At 40.9% G+C, this 17,749-nt stretch overlaps 2 protein-coding genes across 6 annotated transcripts in view; one reads left to right on the top strand and one right to left on the bottom strand.

The window, feature by feature from the left end:
• Window positions 1-9,107, bottom strand: part of ACMSD (aminocarboxymuconate semialdehyde decarboxylase) — a 39,705-nt gene extending 30,598 nt beyond the window's left edge. Inside the window, exons 1-3 of one of the 5 annotated variants that reach the window (XM_071435433.1) lie at window positions 9,041-9,107; window positions 6,247-6,317; window positions 3,206-3,261 (exon numbers count right to left, since the gene is read on the bottom strand). The gene's annotated coding sequence lies outside the window, so the exon portion shown is untranslated. Of the gene's footprint in view, window positions 1-3,205; window positions 3,262-6,246; window positions 6,318-7,687; window positions 7,860-8,424; window positions 8,531-9,040 lie in introns of those variants that run through there. The other 4 variants (XM_071435432.1, XM_071435431.1, XM_071435435.1 and 1 more) reach the window with 4 other exon arrangements.
• The window catches only part of TMEM163 (transmembrane protein 163), an 88,214-nt gene continuing 78,424 nt past the window's right edge, over window positions 7,960-17,749 (top strand). Inside the window, exons 1-2 of the mRNA XM_071435437.1 lie at window positions 7,960-8,321; window positions 13,252-13,371. Coding sequence (XP_071291538.1) covers window positions 8,168-8,321; window positions 13,252-13,371 — 274 coding nt within the window. The 5' untranslated portion in view covers window positions 7,960-8,167. The remainder of the gene's footprint in view (window positions 8,322-13,251; window positions 13,372-17,749) is intronic.

Genomic DNA, 17,749 nt, shown 5'->3' with positions numbered 1-17,749 from the left:
CACTTTGTGATGCATCTCCTGCTAACAAATTATACATTGGTATCCTGACAAAAGTGACAAAACTCAGACATGTGAATGAAGACACTTTGGTACAAAGATAGGACAAAGTCTGTGGGCAGGTTTTTTAATTAAAGAAGAAATGAAGAAAGCAGGTATTTTTGGAGACACAAATCTTGAAGTCAGGAAGACTGTACACCTAGCTACACTTTCTGAGCATATTATTTGGAAATTAATTAAGCCAGTTGGTTTAATGACACTTTTTATTTCTATTTACAGATATTGCCTCTGTTTGCCTAAATATATAACTACAATTGATTTGTATAGTATCAGCTGTGCTAGTTAGTGGATAGGGCAAAATATAATCAAAATATATAAATTCTGTCAGTAAAATAGAAGAATGTGAAAATTAAGTGAAACTTCTGTGGCTATTAAGGCATCCCTGCACCCCAATACCAAAAGTATCAGTGGTCTTGATGCTGGAGAGGGAGCTGCCTGCATTACTCTGTGACTGCCTGTCCCTTGATAACTTTTAGGCCTCATCAAAAGCTTTAGACAGAATCTGAAAGAGACAGAAATTGACTTTCATCATAGTCTGATCAAATTATATGACTGACATTGTCATCTTTCTTTTTGGTTACAGGACAATTTTATTGCAGCAGAGGTTCAAAATTTCACTGACATTTTGAGCTTCAAACTTCAATTGCATTTAAATTTTAATTTTACTGGTTGTTTAAGAAGGCATTTGTAGGTGGAGTGGATTTAAAACTTTTCATTCTATAGGGAAAAGTTCTTCATTTTCCTAAAGATGCTCCTCTCCCTTGTAAAATTGGCAAATGCTAACAGCCATGCACAACTGCTAATATAACATAAATGTTTTATTGGGGTTATTAACCAACTGCCTTATCCATCTTCCATAAATCCAGATCTGACAGTGTTCATTATGGATAGGCAAATGCCAATATTCAGTGTATTTCCCCATGCAAGACCAAATAGAGATACATTGCTTTTCCTACTGCTGCATGCAGAGAAGGGCCTGGCTTTTGGGTTCAAACTTTTGGGGTTGAATTCCACTAAAAAATGACCTCCATTTCTTCTTACAAGAGGTACAACATGAATTATGTGCTTCACTCTTCAGGAGGATGAGAAACAATCAATATACTGTGAAAATAAAGAATGCAAAAATCTATTATCACTCCCCAGTAGGTTGTCAACAATATTTCTGCCTCTTCCAAAAAATTAGTATCTAGAGAATTTAATTATTTTACCTACAGCATCTCCCTTCATTAAAATGAAGTATTCAAACCCAAATTATATGTCAGGACTCAGGAAACTAATTTTATTTCCTCCAGGAAAAAAAAGCAACCAGAAACAAAATCAAACAGGCAAAAAAACATTAAGTGGGTAACAGATTCCTCTAGGTATTAGAAATTTTATGTCCATCACGACCTATCAGAGTTTGATTAAAAGTGTCAAACATCTGCTGAGAAGGTGTCAAAAAGCCCCCAAAACTGGCACACTGAGAAATGTGAATGGTTTGCTGGCTATGAAGAATATGTTTTACAAAATATTCATTTTGGCAGTGGCTATCAGGCTTTTTCCAAACACTCTTTATAGTTACCCTTGCTAAATACTCAGGTGGGAATGTGCAGATCCCCAGCAACAATTCATTTGGCATCAGAAAAGGATAAAATACTCATCAATAAAATGCAGAAATATTATCATGTCATAGAGTTTATCAAACAACTTACAGCAAAAGTGACCTGTGGATGCTTACTCAAGAGCAAAGAAGAAGCAATCTAAGTATTATTGCTGTAGAGGAGTAGAAGGGTAATTCCCTCAAACACTCATTCAGGGTCTTTTGATAAAGATGAAAATACAGCAATAAAAAGAAATTGTGTTGCTGATGACACAAGGAATACCATACCAAACTAAATCACAAATTAGAGCTTAAAATATGAGAAAAGATGTGAGTTGGGCACTATTCCCCATAAAACCTATTTTTTCTTTTTCTTTTTCTGTCTTTTCTGACACAGGCATTAGGTCCTTACCTTCAAAGTAGGGATTACCACTCTTAATTTTTTTCATTTTTTAAATGCACAAGATAAAATTTATAAACTATAAATATTTCATACTTGCATGGGGGGGAATCTGAATATGAAGTAAATGTGTATCTACCTTTTCATGCAGCCTTTTTAACAAAACCTGTGTCTGGCATGTTGGAAAAAGGCCTCAATGGACTGGTACGTCAGGAAGAATTGACTTAGAAAGAGGAAAAGTGACTCAATCTATTTATGACAAAAAGAATGTTTTGTGATTTCTGTAGTTCACTTATCTCATGTTTAATCATATGAACTTAATGGAAAATTGTGTATAAATTTTCAAAATGAATGTGAGAATACTTGAAGTTATGCAAATACATTGGAAGTGTCTGGTTGTTAAAATGCTTTAGGATGGGAATTATCATCAAGTAATTATAAACAATTGAATAAGTTTATTACAAAATTATATTATTTTGCTTCCAAGGGATTTCCTAGCTTTTTTGTTTCTTTTCTTTGATGCAAAAATCAAATATCAGCTGCTTAAAGTCACATCATCCAATAGGCTATGGATAGAGTCTCATTGGGAATAGGATCTCTCTACATGGTGTGGAAAGCAGGAAAAAAGTATAAAAGAGGAAGATTATGACTTAAGTAACAGGTTGTTACCTCTTGAAAATTAATTTTCCCTTCCATTTCTCTTCAATACTTGTGAATATTAACAATGAAATAAAACCACAGTCAAATAAGCCAGTTTTATTCAGTTACATAAAACCTGGAAACGAGAGGTCTGCAGCGGTATAAAGAAACAACATTGTTTGGAATAGACACATTTAGTCTTGCTTAACTGCAAAATATTTCTCTGAACAAAATCATGAGATTAGTTTTTATGGTTTCCCATATTTACACAGCAGTTTTATCTTGAATTAAGAACGGCTCTTAAAATAGTTTGAAAATTCTCACTGTAAAGAATATTTTCCAAGATTTTCTGCTCATTTTCAGATGACATGTTTTGCAGCCTCTGCTTTTATTCCTCCTTTGTTGCCACAATGGAATCTATCAGCGCTTGTGGCTCGTGCTGGCTGTGGCATTTTTTGCAAATATGATCCTGCAACAGCACTGTATAGGGAAAGGGTAGGCACTTATGTGAGGTCTCATCAATTACTTACCAAGGTCACTGCATGCTGTATTCTCTGGGAATCATATTATGGGCACTCTTCACAGCCTGAAGGAAAAGGTACTGAATTATCATATTCTTTGGCCAAAATAACATTCTGATTACTTTTGACCCAAAGTTAATATTCAGTCTAAAAATGCCAAGAAGAGAGACAATTTCAATTTAAACTCTATTTAACCCAGTGCAAGAGAAAAACACTAAACCACTGACATACATTGGATAATAATTTAAGCAAGCTCAGAAGTTTAAAAATTAATGTACTGTTGTGTACCAACATCAACATTATTTTTAGTGTAAATGAAAAAAAGAAGGTGTATAATACTAATACTGAGAGGCATCCAGACTAGGTTAAAAGATCCTATTGACCACTGAAAATGCTGTGGGGCTACAGGTGAGCTACAGAACAAGAGCAAGATCTGTGTCTGCCTCTGCCTGCATGCCACCCAATAAACTAGCAAAAAAACAAAGAGCTAAAAAACATCCTACAGTGTGTAGCCTAACTTGTTTGTAGAAGAAAACTGTAGGAGAAAAGAAGACTATGGCAGCCAATGTCACACAGGATGGTTGAGGGACTATTAAAGAAGTGATAAAGTTTGTTAAAAAAAGTGAAATACAGAATTTAGGGGTTTTCCTCAGTAAACAGACATATTTAACCTAGTCATTAGAGAAGGACATGTCTAAGTGACCTCGAGTATCTCATCACCTCATCCACAGACAGACATGAATAGGGAGCTGTAGTGCAAAATTACTGAGCACTTCAGCACCATAAGCACTTATGGAAGGTGCTGTCTTTTGGAATACCAGGATAACTCAGTTTCAGACTTTGGTCCTAGAGGAGTGACACTGAAGATGAGCTATAGTGATGACCTTTATGAGGTCATGATGACCTTTATCCACCTTTAGAGCTGGATTGGTTCTTAGTTTTGTTTGAGATGTGTCTCTGCAGCACTGCTCCTGCTGTAGGGCCATGAAAGGCACATTGATCCAGTAAGAAGTGAGAATTTTCTTTTGACTCTCAGCCATGAAATGTCTGATAGACCAAACTAATAAACCACCCTGGCTGACACTTGCACTTCCTGCAATACAATACCACTGACAAACACAGAATTCTGCTGCCAAAAAAGGGCAGTTTGGTGTTTAGTGTATGTGTGAAATGCAACCCAGTGAACAAAATGGTGTATGGGATTATCTTGCTCTTATGCCTTTAAGCACAATAACAAATAATCACCAGGTCAGCTGACCAGCTCTTTCCAAACCTGCAAGAGTGCTCTTAATTTAAGTGCTGCACTTAAGATGTTGGTCAATATGGAACATGGACAAGCTAACATCAATGAAACCAAGCAAAATTCCTTCTCAGGAGCCTTTGAGTGCACCACTGTGCTCTGCTAATTCAAGTGAAAACATTCCAGTCAGTAGTGCTAAAATGAAAAGGAAAACCAGAAATTCAAATCCAATTGACATTATTCATAGGCAGGGAGGGAGGAAGGAAGGAAAGGAAGGAAAGGAAGGAAAGGAAGGAAAGGAAGGAAAGGAAGGAAAGGAAGGAAAGGAAGGAAAGGAAGGAAAGGAAGGAAAGGAAGGAAGGAGATAAAAGAACCACAACAAAAGCAGACCACAGACAATACAGATAAGGAAGAAGTTCTTTGTGTTGCTGTTTGCTGTGGTGCATGAGACTTTCATCTAATCTGAAATCTCCTTTCTCTGGAAGTCAAAATATTATGAAAATTATAGGCAGCTCCAGCTGGGAACAAAGTTCTGCAAATGTGTATTAATCTTGCAGCAGCTACAGGAGATAGGATGGTGTCAGTCTAGTTAGACTGAATACAGAGACTTTTTTTTTTTTAATAATTGATTTTGGGTTTCCATTATTCCTATCCACCAATGGGAGGTTTGAGGGACCAAGAAATAAAATAATGTATTAATATGGCTATTAGAGTGAGGCTTTTTGTCTTCATTAACTTTGCCTATGGGTTTCATACACAAGAAGTCCAACAGAGTCCAACAGGGCTGGAAAACAGGATCCATGACTTTAAAAATCTAGCCCTACATCTTTATCCAATTGAATACACTTTGTGTGAATGCCATGAGAAATAAGAGGCAATTCTGGAAAGCAGCTTCCAGCAGCTATGATATGACACTCTTTCTGCTTCTTAGTAGCCAGTTTGTATAGACAATGGAGTGTTCTGAAAGGCCCTTCATTGTGGATCTGCCTAATGTTTTGAATTTGTATTTGCTAAATGCAGTGTATGACCCTTCTCATGCTGTGTTTGAAAGCACTGAAGAGAGTCATTTAAAATAAACTACAATACTCTTTGCAGGCATCATATTCTTTGGTATAGCCTGAACACTATAGCAATTATACAATTAGAGATAGCTCCAGTCCCTGCCAGACACAGTTTTATGTAAGAACAGCAATTGAGGGCAACTGAAAAAAAGAGAAAGAAACCCATTAAAGTTTAAAACTTGTGCTTTGGTGTTCCTAGTTCCTATTTTTCTCTAAATCATTTGAAAACCTACCCCTGTGACCTCCTTTTAAAGAAATGGAATTAGGAATCTCCAGGCACTTTCCTCTTGGTTTGATTTCTGGAAGTTCTATGAATACCAAAATAGCTCTGAGAGACTAAGAGAAAGGAGGTGGTGTTCAAGGAGAGTCACTGGTCAGTTTCTCATTTATCAAGGAATAAGGAAGTTCTTACTGGAATGCATCAGATATGGATTTATCTCCATAAAAGAGGAGGGATCTGGCAATAACTGCATTAGGGAGCATTGTATCTGTTGCAGCAATTTCAAGGGACCCTTCATGGTTTGTCCTGGCTGTGCTCTGCACGGGATGGTGCCACCAGAGGTTTCTGTGTCCCTGTGAGGTCTCCAAGAGTGGTTGGTGCCCATTCCTTCTCTCTGACCAGGTTACAAAACTGGTTCCACTCATTTAAGGATTCTCACTTTACAGACACACTTTAAGTGAAAGAAACACATCACAATCTATTTTTATAGTAAGCAACAAAAGGCAAGGCTTTTCTACTTTTCATTTACCTCTCACATGCACACATCCATCTGCTGTAGCATCTTGCAGGTTCTAGGTAACTAGAGCTTAATACAGAGCCCTTAAAGAAAAAAAAAATCCATTTTTTAATGCAATTACTAATTTTCAACTCCTCCCAACTCAGTCCAAACCTCAAAAATAACAGTTCCCTCAAAAGAACTCATTTGTGTTAACTTATGCACATGAGAAAAAAACTCTTTTGACATTAGCATCAAAGAGGCATGTTGTAATTTACTATCCATTTCATGAGGAAAAAGCAAGTAATTTTGGCATTGCTTATATTGATATTAATGCTGATCCAGCTAGAAGAGCAAGAGCTCTGGGATCACAAAGCAGGGTAGGATAGCTAGGGGTGAAGGTGAAATTTGGGTGAGAGTCATGAAGACTTCAAAAATATTTCATACAGTAGGTATGGTATACTATACAGAAATAAATCATAAGATTAAAAACACCAATCCCTCACATTACAACAGCCATCTCCATTCCATAAGACAGCCAAAATGCCAATCAGTTTCTAAATGAGCATTTTATGTTACTTACATTTACTTATATTTTACTTATACTTTTTCAAATAATTAATGATTTAAAAATTCCAATGAAAAGATTTTAAAGATTAGTATACTGTTTTAAGAGGCATTTCTTAAAATCGAGCCATTTCTTAAAATTAAGACATTAACAATGTTGCACAGACCATTTTTAGAGAGGTGTTACTAAACTGCTATGAAACTTTTTTGTAAGGCTGACATCAGCAAGATTCTGACAGTTTATAAAATCATGTCTCTATGTTGGCATAAATATTAATTTCCTGCTGGCCTTTCTATACTCCCCAAATTCACTAATTTGTCCAAGGAGAAAGGCAACTTGATCTTCATACAACTTTAATCGGGATTTTATACTTATGTATCACCAAAGGACCAGGGCTGCAATGTTTAAATGTCCTTTGATATTTTCCTAGACAAATTTTTCAAGTCAAAAACATGCTGCAGCTTCAAAATATATCTACATGCTAGTAAGCATGCAGTTGGGAGACTGTGCCCTCACAAAGAATGCTTTGTTTGTTTGTACCTCTCCATCTAGCCATTAGAAACCAGCACAGAAGAGCGAGCAGCCCTGGCACAGATTTATCTGTAAAATTTTACATCTTTTAAAAAGCATTTCTGTGCCCCTGAGATTTTTGTTTTTTTCCCCTATGTTGTTCTGCAGCCTTAGTAAAGGCAGGTGAGCAATCTGAGGAGGCCAGCGAGTGTAACCCCATGCTTCAACATGAGATCGCTGCACGTTCGAGGGCAGTTTTAGGGCAACTCTGTGACAGACCGACAGCGCTGCGGGCTCTGAGAGGCGCCTGTGTGAGGCGATTCTGCTCCGATCCCGAAAAAGGCCAAAGGCGGGGGCAACGAGCACATCCCCAGCCAAGGAGAGCTGTGTCTTTACCTGTGTGAGGGGAGGCGAGGCGGACAGGGCCGGCACCCGCAGCCCTCGGCAGCGGCGGGAGCGCTCCGGCTCCGACAGCCCCTGGACAGCGCTTCCCCCCGAGGCTCGGCTGCGGGAGGAGGAGGAGGAGAGGAGGAGGAGAGGAGGAGGAGGAGGAGGAGGAGGAGGCAGAGCCCGCCATGGCGAGGGGAGGCTGAGGAGGCTCCCGCTCGCTGAGCTCGGCGGGGCGGGGAGGGGACGGGCAGCGCCGGGAGGCGGCACCGCGCTCCACCTGCGCCTCTCGCCGCGGGCAGTGATGAGGCGGCCGCGGGCAGCGGCTGGCGCGGAGCACCCGGAGTTTGTTCGCTGCCCGTCCTCGTCTCCCTGATGCTCTGAGCCGGAGTCTCCTCCTCTCCCCGGGCTCGCACCCGGGCTGGATGCTCCGCTCGCTCCTCGCTTCCCCGCCACAGCCGCCGGCCTCTTCCCGCCGCCCCGCAAGAGATGGAGCCGCCCGCTGCCCCCCTGGACACCACTCCGGACCCCGCCATCGTGCAGCCCCCCGGGGCCAACCCGCCCGGTGCCCCCCGGGAGCAGCAGCAGGAGCAGCTGCGGATCGGGGAGAGCGGGCAGTTCAGCGAGGGGCTGGAGGACAGAGGTGAGCGCTCGTCCGTCCGTCCGTCCCCCGCCTTCCTGCACGCTGCCCTGCGCTGTGGCGAGCCCCACCACCTCCCCTGAGTCCTGAGGCGCCTGATACCCACCCCGACGGCTCCTCCGACACCCTCTCCGCAGCATCCTCTGGCTCGCTCTCCTGGACCCGTACCCTGCCCATGCCGCCGCAGCCGCCCTGCCCGTCCCCTCCCCTTCAGCCCTTCAGCCGCACACCGGTTCTTGCCCCCCGAACTCCCCCCTCCAGCCCAGCTCGCCCACCCCTCATCCCGCCGCTGGCAGCCGCTTAACCTCCCCCCCGCGCCACCCTCCAAGCTCTGCCCCGTTTTAGCTCCCGTGCGAGCGCTCCGCGACAGCTTTGAAGTATTTTTATAAACTCTATTCGTGGCTGTTCGCAGCTCGCCAGGGAACTTGCCTGCCTGGCGGCGGAGCGGCTGCGGGCGGCACACGGCTCCGCAGGCAGCGCCCGGCCCAGGGGCGCGGTGGCGGCGGCGCTCCCGGCGCTCTCGGGGCTCTCCTCGGAGGCCGCTGAGGTGCCCAAGCCCTTGGGGTGGTCGCAGCCGCCCCCCGCCCGAGCAGGGGCACAGCGCGGCGTTTCTGGGGGGCCGCCCCAGCCAGGCTGCGGGTTAAAGTCGGGGCACTTGTCTCCCTTCCCCCACCGAGCTCTGCACTTCCACACAACTCGTTTTTTGTTATTTGCGGAAATACCTGACCAGGTGTTTGGAAGCTGCCAAACCGCGTAACGCTTTAGTGCGAAGCACATCCATTTCGGACATCTGTTCAGGGCTCACTCACCTGCCGCCCACAAAGGCAGCTGCCATTTTAACCCTCCCCACTGCCCTGTCCTCCACAACGCCTCCAGGCTCCTCTTCCTCACAATTTGTCTCCATCTTTTAAATTCATCTATTGGCTTCCCTTAGCCTGTCTCTCTGTTGCCTTTTCTTCCTTTTCCGTTTTGCTTTCAGCATCCAGGAGTCCCTTTTGTGTTCTCAGTGTTCATCCCCAGCCCCTTTACACGTAACCCCTCTATGTCCTGTTCCATGCCCAGCTTCCTGAAGCCCGTGCCTGCTCACAGATCGCAGACACGAAGTAGAGGAGTGAGGGGGAAGAGCATTCACCACCTTCCTGACAGCTTCCAGTCATGCTGGGGCTGGGGACAGCCCTTACTCAAGGGGTACCCTCACTGTCACTGGCAGTGGCTAAGGACAGGCTTTGTGCCTGCCTGAGGGCAATCTGAGCTCTCTTTTACATGAGTGAGGAATTTTGATTATGGTTCCAACACATAAGTTTGGTTACAGAAAATTTTAATTAGTGCCCAGTATGACAGAGTCAAAGGTGAAGGCTGTCCCTTTTGGCATTAAGGGTAATTCCATAATGATAGTGTCTGTTGTACCTAACCTATCTCCTTCTATGAGGGAGAGGAAGCTAAAGCTGCTGATTTAGTTTTCTTCCTTGCCTCCATGCTCTTTCTATGGCCCTTGCAGTACCTTTCTTTTAGCCTTTCCTGTAGTTACTGGTTCCATGTGTACCAGGATAATTTCATTGCAGAGGGAAATCTGGTATGCTTTTTGCAGGTTGTCCCTGTTGAAAATGGTAGCAGTCTGTCCTTTTAGATTGTACTTTTTCCTACAATCTTTTCCAATGAATCATACCAGATCCAGTTATAGACATGATGCTTCCATGTTTGCTAAAAATAAATACTAACCCTAAATTTTGGAACTAGATATTTGCTCTTTAAGAGCCAGATCCAAAATCGGTGATAATTTTGTGGATGGGACGCTTAAATTAACATCCTTAGGTGAACAGGTTTTTTATTAGCCTTATCTCTTCCACAATTTCTAATGTGACATTTTAAAATGATCCCTTAGCCAAATAGAAAAGTACTTCTGGTAAGTCAGCATATGGTAAAGAATATCCTAGAATCACTTCACAAATATGCCAAGCTTGTGTTCTGCAACTGTTGGGCAGGTTTTTTTCTCCTTCTGATTTTTTTATGGGAAGAAAATCTGTTAATATGTGAAGATGCTGAAAGAGAAATTAAAAATCCAGTGAATTTAATCAGTTCCTCGTCTTTTCTATACCTCAAGGACATCCATGTGTTAAATAAATTATTGGCAATAAAATTACTCAGTATGTTAATTTCAGGGTGGAGGAATTTCATTTGTAGATGGTAGCTTTTTATTTTTGTAGCAGTGCAGGTCATACTGAAAGATTAACTTCCATCCTCCTGTGGATGCTTGCTTTCTTATGGTCAGTGAAGAAATATGGAAGTTTACCTTGTGATTTTTGTTCTTGTGTGTAAATTAATGAGCTGTTGTTGCCTCTAAATAATTTTTATTCTATGGGCTTGGTAGTCATGTGAATGAGTTTGTATCTTTTTGTGCTGGCCTCAGGACACTCCTAAGAATTGTATGATCTTTCTTGGGGGTGAAAATTTTAAAGACAGAAAATATATTTGAATTATTTCAGGAAGGAAGGGATCACATCGCTGACAGCCAGAATATGCCAGCCATTTTGAGAGACAGAGAAACACACACACACACACACGGCCGAAGTGGTGGAGTTTTATAAAGACTGCAGTCTCTGTCATACTGGACACGTGCTTGACATGTGAATAGTAATCAGGAGTGCTGCACTAGCTCTGGGGCTTGTTATTCATCCCTCAGTTTAATTAGGGTATTGTTTGATTTGTTAGTATCAACTATGTATGTTGGACTTCCCAGGTAATATGAGCTGTAGCCATGAATTAAAAAAATGTCTTAAAAGAAAGAAACAGGTGAGGATATCTGTCATTCTGATCTGTGTTTATTTGAGGTTTGAAATATTGAGAGCCAAAATTGGCTGAGAAAACCTTTGCTTTACGTTCCAAAAAGATTTGGACCATAATTTGAAATCCTTGGTTTGAGGAGGGGACAGGAGGGGTGAACACACACAATGTGAAAGATGTATTTTCTCTATGGTTAGATTAGTAGAAATCCCTCCTATGTTTCAAGATGTGTTGCTGAATTACCTCATAGCAGACAGCAATTAAACTGTACATCGTTATATATAGTAGCAGAAGATAGGCCAAACATTTGTGGGGGAAAAAAAATTCACCCAAATGAAAGCAGGCATGTGAGAAATAGCTGTGCAACACTATCAGTAAAGGACTCAAAGCTTTTGGAGTTGTCATCTATCAGTTTTTGTGTATTAACAAAGAATGCATGTATTAAGAAATAGACATAATTCCAGTATAGGGCCTGGTCCATGCAAGTTTGTAGATTCTTTTCTATTCATAAAGGGGGGAGTGTGTAGCACAAAGTGTGATAATATTTTAAATTTTCTAAAAATACAATACAAGCATGAAATTTTCAGGGTGGCTTTCTGAACTCCCATAAAGAAACTCTCTGTGCTTTATTGTAACTGGGGTGTAAAAGGCATAAAGAATTTTTCCAAGACAGTGTGTATCCCACCAATTATGCTGGGATTACAACCAGTAATTTTAACAGATTCCAAGTGGCAGAATAAAATCTGATGGCTCAAATTTGACCACCCCTGGATGCCTGCCCCTCTGCTGACATAATGCTGCCCCCAAGGCAGAGATGTCTGATTCAGTTCTGAATTGATTCCAAAACCATTGCTGTTTTCAGCCAGTATATTACAATCAGTTGAAATTAATATCTGTGAAGGTTAATAAAGTTGGTTAAACATGGTGTGGATTCAGGAGTACCCTGAGAACCAGATCAGATGTCCCTGCCTTGAAAGTGGCAATAGCCACCAGAGAGAAAACTGGGGAAGGTGAGGACAGTAACAGCTTCAACTCTTCTGTTTTAATCTGGTGCTGGGTCTGACACAGCCTCTCTTCTCCACCCTTTGTCTGAGACCTTAGAGCAGCTACTGAAAGTTGTGCTGTTAAACCAGTGTCTCAGTTCAATGCATTCAGTGCAGGCAAATCCCTCTGAAAAGTGCTCATCATCTGAGAGGAGCCACCCACATCTTCTGGAGTAACTCATTAAGAAATTTAAAGCCATCAGGTTTTCTCTCCAGTTAAGCAGATTTGAGCTGAAACATAATGGTGACAGAGAATGTATGTTTCAAATTAGATGAATATATTAAGCATAAACTAATCAGAATGGGATATACAGAATGGAAATATGTAAAATTCTGAATGCATTTTAGAAGTGGCTTTAGACTCAGACTGAGAGAATAAAAACCAAAGAATGTTAATTTATGTTTAACCTGCATTCTCTGTGATGTAAGATCTGTGGACAAAAGACTTCCACAGACTGAAAGCATCAAAAAAGAGAAAAAGCAATAGCATTCCTTTGTGCTCAACAGCCTTCTGCACCGTTTGCAGCAAGGACAGAGCTGGTTCTTCAATTAGTTCTAGATGGGAATGTGTTCTTACCCCAAATGAAGGACGAGGTGCTTCAAGGGGCTTTTCCAGCTGTGCCAGCTTTGATTCTGGGGCATGCCCACTTGTGCTTTGATGATCAATATGAGCAGTGTATCCCTGTGCTTTGGGAGGTGATTCCACTGGCACTGCTGAGCAGGAGTTTTTCTCCTATGTTAATTAGCCCCAGGATCCTCAAGTTCTGAAACAAATTTTGATCTGAGGGAGTACAGGACTGAGCCATTTCTTGTGGAGAGGTACGGCTGGAAACCATATTGATTTGTGAATTTCCATGACTGGAATGCAGTGCTCTTTTTAAGGGATTGATGTGTGGAGTCAAAACAGCTTGTGTGTGCTCTTCTTGCTTACTCACATGTTTCTGGTGGCCTCATTCACTTCACCTTAATAACGTGAGCAGGATTTGATTCTGTATTGCTTCTGTGTGTAATATAGAATGTAAATGTGTCTTCTAGGGCTGAACTAACACAGCTGTGTATTTGAAAGGAGCGATGCATTGTTCATACCTTCTTTGCTTATTGCTTATCAGGTTTACTAGAAAGCAGTACAAGGCTAAAACCTCATGAAGCTCAAAGCTACAGAAAGAAGGCATTGTGGGTTTCCTGGGTCTCCATTATTGTCACACTGGCTCTTGCAGTGGCTGCTTTCAGTGAGTATTGGGAATATTTTAAATTTCACACCTCTTCCTTTTTGCTTTTCTTTGGTCTCTCAGAATTTCTTTCTGTGTGGAAGCTTTCTCATGTTTTTTTTTTCCTTTGCAACTGCTAAAAAGGTTTTTCTCTAGACTGCCTTTGTCTGCATGGTGCTTATAAATTAGTAAAACTGTTGGGTTTTTTTCTGCAGAGTATAGGATTGTTGAAGGTCAGAGAAAGAAACAGGAGATGTTGATTCCTGCTAGCATTTATACATGTGGAACTGTTCATTTTGGAGAATAGTGTAAAAATCATTATGCAGTGGGTTGCTTTTTACCAAAGAGGTCCAATATGACAAATCTTAATCTGTTTGGGATTTTTAGTGGGAATGTTATAATAAAGAATAGTGAATTGTAAGGGAGAAATATATAATTTATCTGTATATACTGACAGATAACCTAAGACAATGCTAATCTGAAAGAGAAATTCCATTTTCTTTTTAGAACACTGTTTTTCTATAAGTTCCATGACATTTTTCTAGTTTACCTTTTAAACAAAGAATTTGAATGGGAAAAAAAAAATCCAAACTAAACCCAAATCACTTTTATATGGGAAAAATTAAAATCTATTTCTTTTATTTCAAAACAGGAAAAAATGCATCATTGTGTAAATACAAATTTTAGTTCAATGCAAATTTGCAAAATACAAGCTTTGTATCTTGGGCTATTAAGTAACACATGAAAGAGAAAAAGAAACATGGAATGTGGAACAAAATCTTTTCAGCGGCACATTCTCTGTTTTAGAGAGGGAAAAATCAGAAGCGATTGAATTTGTGCTTTAATACAAGCAAAAGGAAGGCTCTGTCTAGGAGACATCAAAGAAGTCCCAAAACATCATTCTTAAGCTTGATAAAGACAGACTTGTATTGTTTTTCCCCTATTTTTTTTTTATTTTGGAATCACAGCAGCATGTCTTTTGTTATTCTAATCTGCATTGTATGACCTGCTGCTGGAAGTTGGTGTCAGCTCCCAGGAGAGGTGATTAAAATCTGACCAAATGGTCTCTGGAAACTCAACATATATTACTCAGAGCAATTTATATGGAAACACAGGTACAATAACTTGGTTCAGAAATAAGAAAAAAAGAGGAGGGACACTTAAAGGCAGAATCTGACACTGTAAAGAATTTGAATGTTAACAAGAGAGTGAAACAAGTTTCCATTTTGTTCTGCTTCATGGAAATACAGTGGTCTGTCTTTGCTACTGAAGCAACATAAAGGTAAATACTAAGTTACAGAATAACCTTGTTACCTATTAACACTGTAGTTTTACAGAATATTGTGATATGGCTTAATTTTATTCTTCATTTTCATTTGTCAGGGTTGCAAGAATTAAGTGTAATATAGATAACTAAAACTGTGTCTTTTAAAAGGATCCTTAAAAACATTTTTTAAGGTTGTTTAGGCTGAATTCTTTTTTTTTCCCCTTGTTTTTTGGCAGTCTGGTAGTGTTTAGAGAAACAAACAGCAAAGAATGTAGTCCCTGTCTGGATATCCTGTGGCTGCATATTCAGCTGGAGGGGATAGGCACTGAACTACTGAAATCAGTAACTAATATGTTTTTGGAATGTATCTGTCCCCATGGTTTGCTGAGACTAAATTTATGAAGAATAAGAGAGGAATCAGCACACGGATACATGTTAAATCTCTGTATGGAATCTCTTATTAGGTAGTTGGCAGTTAACTTACATGCCACAAAAGCCTTGCCAGGGCTTTTCATGTCTTTACTATTAAAAATTTTCAATCTTTGAGGAAAATACAGTGACTTCTGGGATCACTTTGCTGTCCCCATGCAATTTCATGAAGTTCTGTTCATTTTACTGCCTTGCACTGGCTGCTCTCTTCCTCAGTGCTGTCCTTTTAGCAGGTTCCTCCAGCCAATCCATGAGTTGGGAGAGATGCCAGGTCACCAGAGTTTGCTGCCTGTTTGATAGAAATGTCTAGTTGTCACTTTGGGGTATCTGACACTGACAATTATCTGCAAACAACTGCTATTTAAAGCGTCCTCTTTCCATTTTCCCTCCTGTCTGTAATGGTGAAGTGTTGGAAATACAGCCCTGATGTTCCATTTCAGTGAAAAACAGGGACCTGTTCTGGTAGTTGTTGGGCTACTCTGACTATTCTCACTGCTCTTCCTGAATCCCCTAGAAATTCCTCATTTAAATTCCTGTTTTGTCCCCTTAAAGGCTTCAAAATGCTTTCTTGCAAGCGTGTCCCACATGATATAGTCAAGATATTAGGCCAGGGAACTGATGTTATTTGATAACTGTAGGAAAAATGCTAAGGGGAGTGATGTCCACGTGGAGAGTAAGGAAGAGGTTCAGGAGCTTCCTTTTCCAACCAAGTGTTTGTAAGCAGACTTCTTTCTTTTTTATGGTCCACTCCCCACCCTTCCTGTCAAGACTGGTCTGGTTGCCTCCAGCACTGGATTTTTCCAGCATTAGAGTAAGTTGGAATGGTTTGTCTTGACTGGTATGGAGTGTTTTCTTTTGATGGGATTATGATGCTGCCCTAGCTGAACTCTGATCTTTCACATGGTAATTTTGAAGGAGACTGAAAAATCTCATGATGATCTGAATACATAAAGCAGTTTCCTTATTAGGTAATGTTTATGGCAAGTGAGGCTTGAGATCATAAATCACAGAATTTTAAGGTTGGAAAAGACCTCTAAGATCATCGAGTCCAACTGTTAACCCAGCTCTGCCACGTTCATGACTAGACAGTGTCCCTAAGTGCCACATTCACACATTCTTTGAAAACTTCCAGAGGTGATGATTCGACCCCTTCCCTGTGTGGCCTTTTCCAGTGCCTGGCCACCCTTTCAGAGAAAGCTGAACTAGGCTAGGCTGGGTATGGAGCAGAATCATTGCTTGGGGGAAAATGAAGTTGTCACCTTTTGTTCACTAATATTGACAAGAAGGACTTAGACCATGAAATCAGCTTTTCCACTTAGCTGAAAGAACAGATCTCTTGCTGTCAAGCACTTAATAAACTTAATTTTACTGCAGAAATACATGTAAAAGACCATTTGGAAGTTCCAGCTGCTTTCTCTGATGCTGCTCCTGCACTCTGTGGTAACCACTGTGGTCTCAGGGCTCTGAGAGTTGTTGCAGATGTTGCTCTCCAGCATGAAATTGCACCAGGCTTCAGTAAAATCTCTGCAGACTTAAATGTGTGAGATCCTTGAAGTCAGTGGAGCCCCATATATCATCTTTAGTAGCTGAAAATTTGGTGCTCTCAAAATATTCTGGCACTGTTGTTTTGTGCAATACTTTCATGATCAAGTGCTAATCAATGCCTGGTCAATAAATTCATTTTGCTCTTCATTTCAGGGCTGTCTGAAATATGCATGCTTGTAGAATTCTCATCAAGAGTGGATTTACTTTGTTATAAATATACAGCAATAAACAGAGTCTGAGCATGATAAAAATTATTAAAATGAACATTAAATTATTCCTTAGCACCCCAAGTAAGTGTCAGAATAATAGTTCTCATATAATTATTTCTGGATTACAGTAATGTAAGGAAAGAATGATAACAGAGAAAAGAATGATAACAGAATAATAACTTTTTTTTTTTGCAGTGTATATCTGTGTAGTATAAGGCTGCACTCATTTCATAATAACAACCATTATTTCTTTCTGTAGCTGCAGTATTGTGGGTTCATACTGAGCCTAGTTTAAGAATCATAATGGAGAGCAGGTGGAATAGAACTCTGGTGTTTTGAAACCCATTATTCTTAGTTTCCTGACATTTATGTTGCTAAAGCATAATTTTGAAAAATATACAAATATAGCTTCTGCTGTTGCAGTTCATTTTCTGCTCAGGCAGCTAATCTCTGATAATATTGTCAAAGCAGAAAACAAGCTTGTTCTGTCTGCTGTTTTTTGTCCAGTGTAGACTTGTGATTCACAGAAAGCAGCGTGCTCATTCATCTTCCTGATCTGATCAGCCAAAATTGTTTCACCGTGAATGGAGGAGTCCTAGCACTGCCTCAAAACAATGCATAGACCAAACTCTGCAGTGAAGGCTTTCTTTGTGGTCAGAGACTGAGAGAAGGTTCAGAATTTCTGGGTTTGTAAATGTGATCTTTGTGAAGGGCTGTGGCCAGGGCAGGTCTGACCAGCCCCTGGAGAGGCAGGGGCTGTTTGCAGAGTGCTGGGACATGGAGTGGCTGCTCACATCTGTCCCAGGGCTGCTCTGGAGATCCCCCCTTCAGCTCACCACAGCCACAGGTAAGGTTCAGCAGCACAGACATAACCAGGTGCAGCAAAAAGCCACATCCTGGTAGGTGTTTAGTCTGGTGCAGGAAGAGGTGCTGGTGTTCTGAGAAGGTG

The sequence above is a fragment of the Agelaius tricolor genome, unplaced genomic scaffold (assembly GCF_023055355.1).
Source record: "Agelaius tricolor isolate 1412-34295 unplaced genomic scaffold, bAgeTri1.0.p SCAF_10, whole genome shotgun sequence".
Lineage (NCBI taxonomy): Eukaryota > Metazoa > Chordata > Aves > Passeriformes > Icteridae > Agelaius > Agelaius tricolor.
The sequence above is the reverse complement of the archived record's forward strand: the minus strand, read 5'-3'. Positions and strand labels throughout refer to the sequence as shown.